Genomic DNA, 4,281 nt, shown 5'->3' with positions numbered 1-4,281 from the left:
TAAACAAGCTTTTGTATAATTTATATGCGAATTAAGGAATAATAAATTAATTTGAAAACATACATTTTTTGAATATTTTACTTGCTTTCTTTTACAATGGATTGGATATGCTATCGGCAAATTTGTGTATGTGCAAGGAAATAAAAAAATAAAAAGGATCTGGAGTATACCTGCAGTACTCTACTTTAGTTGAAACGATGCAGAAATGTCAAAAGGGAAAAATTACATGCCAGCTATTCGAAAATCTATCATAGAAGTGGCACAATTAAACGTTTCAAAAACAATGGTTTATAATGCTTTGAAATATTTTTCTGAGTATAAAAGAGCAGCAAACGTTTGCGACATTGATCGTTAGTTGTCAAAACCAGGAATAGTGTTGTTGACATCCATACAGAAATTTTTGTTCACCTGGAAAACCCAATAACGAAAAGAACAGTTGCGCAGAAGCAGGGCATCACGGTCGATTGGCTCGGTAGAAGTCATTCGTAACAGCATCACTGCGACAACACCGAATTGATTATGCGCGAAATCACATATCGTAGACTACAAATCAGTGACCTTATATTTCATTCAGCGATGAAATGAAAATATTGGTACTTCCAGAAGATAGGAAGTACGTGCGGTGACCGAAACGTGCAGTATTCGACCCCAAGTTCGTCTCACCAATCGTAAAGCACGGGCGAAGCTCAACAATAGTGTGGGGCTGCTTTGAGTGAAACGGTGTCGGACCAATTGATGGTATTGAAGGTAATATGAATGCGGTCAAGTACGTTCAGATACTTCAAAATCTAATACTACCTTATGCAGAAGAGAATTTACCTGTAGAAGCTCACTTCTGGTGTGGTCAAATAGTTTTTGAACACATTTTGATCATTGTTCTGATTGCGACTGGAATTCAATAAATCATATCTGGAACAACATAAAAAATGCACTTAGTACACCGAATATCAATTATTTGAAAAGGTCAAGGCAGCATGGAAATCCATGATTGTCTAACGTTCTCGAGGTTTAATATTGTCAACACAAAGACAGCAGCAGTAATAAAGAAAAACGGATTTTCAACAAATCTATTCGGTTGGGAGAAAAATTCGTAGCATTTTTAGCGAAGACTTTTATTTAAACAAAAAACAATAATTTTATCAATAAGTTAATCAATAATATATTCGCCGTTGCTGTTTACAACCTCTTCCCTCCTCTCAATCAATTTGTCGATGCCGTTCCGCCAAAAATCGCCTGGTCTGGTGTCAAAGAAGTTGCTGAGCCAATGAGTCTGTTTTTAAGGAGCTCTTTGTTATAAAAGGTAACGCCCTTCATATGGTTTGACAGAGAGCGCGAAAAATGGTAATAGATCGGTGCAAGGTCCGAGCTCTTGGAGTGCGGGTTTGTGAATTATGCAACATGGGGCCTGGCGTTGTCGTGAAGGAGTCTGGCTTGACCATGTCGATCAGGTCTTTTCAGTCGAGTAGCCTCACAGCTTCATTCACGCAATGTAACTGGACAATGTGATCTCGTTGACCGTGGCATTCTTTTTGAGCATTTCTCAGTGCACCATGCTCTCCCAGTCCCACCAAACACATATCATGACCTTCTTTGGATGAAGATCCGATTCTCGGCTTTGGCGTATCTCCTGGAGCCACCCACTCCTTTCTTTACTCCCTATTGATGTATAGGCACTATTTCTCATCTCCCGTGACGGTTCGGTACAAAAAGCACTGTTTATGATCGCGTTCTGCTCTCGATGGCGGGCGAGATACTGAGAAGCAATTTGAAGACGACTTTCTTTTTTTTTTTTGTTGAGCTCGTGAGACATCCAGACTCCCAACTTTTCGGTAAATCCCATTGAATGAAGGTGATTGAGAATCGATTTATGTTCGACTGGTTTGGCGCCCGTTCTCCTTTCCAGAATTCAGAAGACCTTCGGCTAGCAGACGTTTTATGGACGTCAGAAACGCCATTTTTGAACTTTGCAAACCATTTTCGTGCTGTAGACTCACCTATGACACTTCCTTCATACACGTCGCAAATGTTCCGGGCTGCTTCGGCAGCTTTCTGACTTCGATGAAAAGCAAAGAAGAGCAGTTTTCGAAAATGTTAATTTTTGATATTCCATTTCTGAGCCTCAAAACTAATAAAAAATTAAATAACTCAAGATTATTCCCAAACCGAATATTTAATCTACACTTTATCCTTTCGCCTGCATTGTTTTATGATTTGTTATTATTTTGCTTAGTTCTTAAGTATTTTTCTCAAAAGAATTTCGCATTGCATTAAATCTTTTACATGGAGTGAAAAGTTGTAAGTGTTTCTTAGACAAAAAGATCGATGTAGATTAAAAATATTATAAATTTATAAAATAAAACCTAATATGTGTGATTTTATTGAAAAAAATTTCAAGTGGAGAAATCTGGGTATCGTTCTTAAATAGTTTTCAATAACTGTAGGATTGTTCATACGAGTAGCATGCCTCTTCCGGATAACATTGCATTTTCGACTACTCTCACACAAAACTGGTTTGACCAAGCACAAAATACTAAAAAAAACATTTGGTGACAAATTTTGATATATCCTATCATGTCCTAGACCAACAACAATGTTCTGTACGTTGGATTTTCAAAGTAAAGTATGTATTGGCAAACTAGAAAGCAAATAATGAATTCGCCTTTATTCATTCTGAGCTGACAGCTACATGGACACGGCGAAAGAAAAATAAAACGAATCAGCTGATTTACCAACATCACCTTTAATAGATTCGCCTTATATAAAAAAAAACTGATAATTTGGCTTGTAGATTTTCTTTATTTGCTGAACGTTATTAGAATGTGTTTCTCAGTAAGATTTCTTTGAATTGGTACCCCAAAAAAGTGCACTTATGATTTAATGATTTATGTACAATTTCGAAAGTGTAAAATTTAGCCAAGCCAATTATTGCGACTCTTAACCAATCTGCTAGACCTCTGACTCCAAGACTACATAACCATTTCTATTTTTTTGATCACTCATCAACATTGGCTTGTTTGCTCCAGCCAAACTGTCTTTGCGCAAGTTCTTGCACAGTGTGAAAACTTCATAGGATATCTTGTAGAAAATCACTGCGAAAACACAAATTTCAGCATTTAATTTACTTACACTTTTTAACACAAAGCCTTACTTAAAATCACTGTGAATGAAGCGAGTAGTATAACGAATACCCGGCAGTTCACCAGCAGGCTAGAGATGCTCACGTAAATGGCCACATGAACGAAGAGTCCGAAAAGAATGCCATGGAATAGCAGCCAGGGCAGCATGAGCTTGTAGTTGAGCTGAATATTAATGCCGCGTGGAAGAAATGTATTATTAATTAATTATTATTAATTATGAAGTAATTCTATTATGCATAAATTATTAAGTAATTCTGCTATGCAGCTCACCTTCGCGACGCCAATCAGCAGGAACATATTCATGAGCACATTGACGGCTGAGAGAAAGTAAACGCCAGTGTTGATTGCCATTATAACTGAAAATACAAAAGCGAGTTTTATTTTACAATTGTTTGCCATCTTATTCCTCTTCCCCCCACCCTGCAAGTACTTACCCCGTCGCAACATTACACGCGTCAGTTCCATTTCAAAGGATTTACGTAGCGCGTAGGCAAAGTAGCGATGGAACTCATGGCTCCATTGCATCGTCAGTCCCGTGCAAAGCAATATTGTTGTGGACACGATTATGCCCATCCAGCCGATAAGCGAGACATTTTCGATTAAACCGTAGCGTTGCTCATCGTGCTTTTGCGTTTCGGCTTCGACTGTAACGACAGCTGCATCGACGGTTGTTCGGCCGATTGTTGTTGCTGTTGTTGTTTTGGTGAGCACTTGTGCCACGGTATCCTTCCGATTCGGCTTCATTTGCGCAAATTCTTCGCGCAGTGCAGGTTAATATTGAAGCCTTTTTTTATTTGTCGGAGTAACCAATAATGAACTGAAAAGATTTCTTAATTTTTCTTGAATTTTGAAACAAACACAAATTTTGAGTGATTGCGACTTTTACAAAGTGATATACTTTCCAAAAATTGTCAACAGTTCAGTTAAGTATTTTTCCGGTCACACAAAACATGAGGGTAGCTATTTATATTTTTGGCCCCAGCCATATATAGTGTCGTTGTAATTTACCATAACCGCACTCCGAACGTTTTGATTTGTGAGCCAGATTAGGAAATAAGTGCCAGATAGGGGGACCTCACATCGAAAAAAATTAAAAAAGTGTTTCTTGCCGCCGCCTTAGCCGAAGCCCCGGGCATGAAACACA

General features: G+C 38.2%; 1 protein-coding gene across 1 annotated transcript; it reads right to left on the bottom strand.

The window, feature by feature from the left end:
* Nucleotides 1-2,782: 2,782 nt before the first annotated feature.
* LOC128867651 (uncharacterized) lies at nt 2,783-4,026 on the bottom strand. The gene is made up of 4 exons (XM_054109073.1): nt 3,572-4,026; nt 3,408-3,493; nt 3,149-3,299; nt 2,783-3,089 (listed from the first exon to the last, which is right to left on the bottom strand). Exons 1-4 carry the CDS (start codon nt 3,879-3,881, stop codon nt 2,947-2,949), a joined length of 690 nt encoding a protein of 229 aa, XP_053965048.1. The 5' UTR covers nt 3,882-4,026; the 3' UTR covers nt 2,783-2,946.
* Nucleotides 4,027-4,281: the final 255 nt, after the last annotated feature.

The sequence above is a fragment of the Anastrepha ludens genome, chromosome 6, assembly GCF_028408465.1.
Source record: "Anastrepha ludens isolate Willacy chromosome 6, idAnaLude1.1, whole genome shotgun sequence".
NCBI lineage: Eukaryota > Metazoa > Arthropoda > Insecta > Diptera > Tephritidae > Anastrepha > Anastrepha ludens.
Note: the sequence above shows the minus strand (reverse complement) of the source record. Positions and strands in the feature narration are given on the sequence as shown.

Coding starts and splice junctions, on each gene's coding strand:
- LOC128867651 (XM_054109073.1), bottom strand. CDS start 3,881: ATGAAGCCGAATCGGAAGGATACCGTGGCACAAGTGCTCACCAAAACA. Junction 3,494..3,571: donor GCGTGTAATGTTGCGACGGG/GTAAGTACTTGC, acceptor TTGTATTTTCAG/TTATAATGGCAATCAACACT. Junction 3,090..3,148: donor TTCATTCACAGTGATTTTAA/GTAAGGCTTTGT, acceptor GTGTTTTCGCAG/TGATTTTCTACAAGATATCC.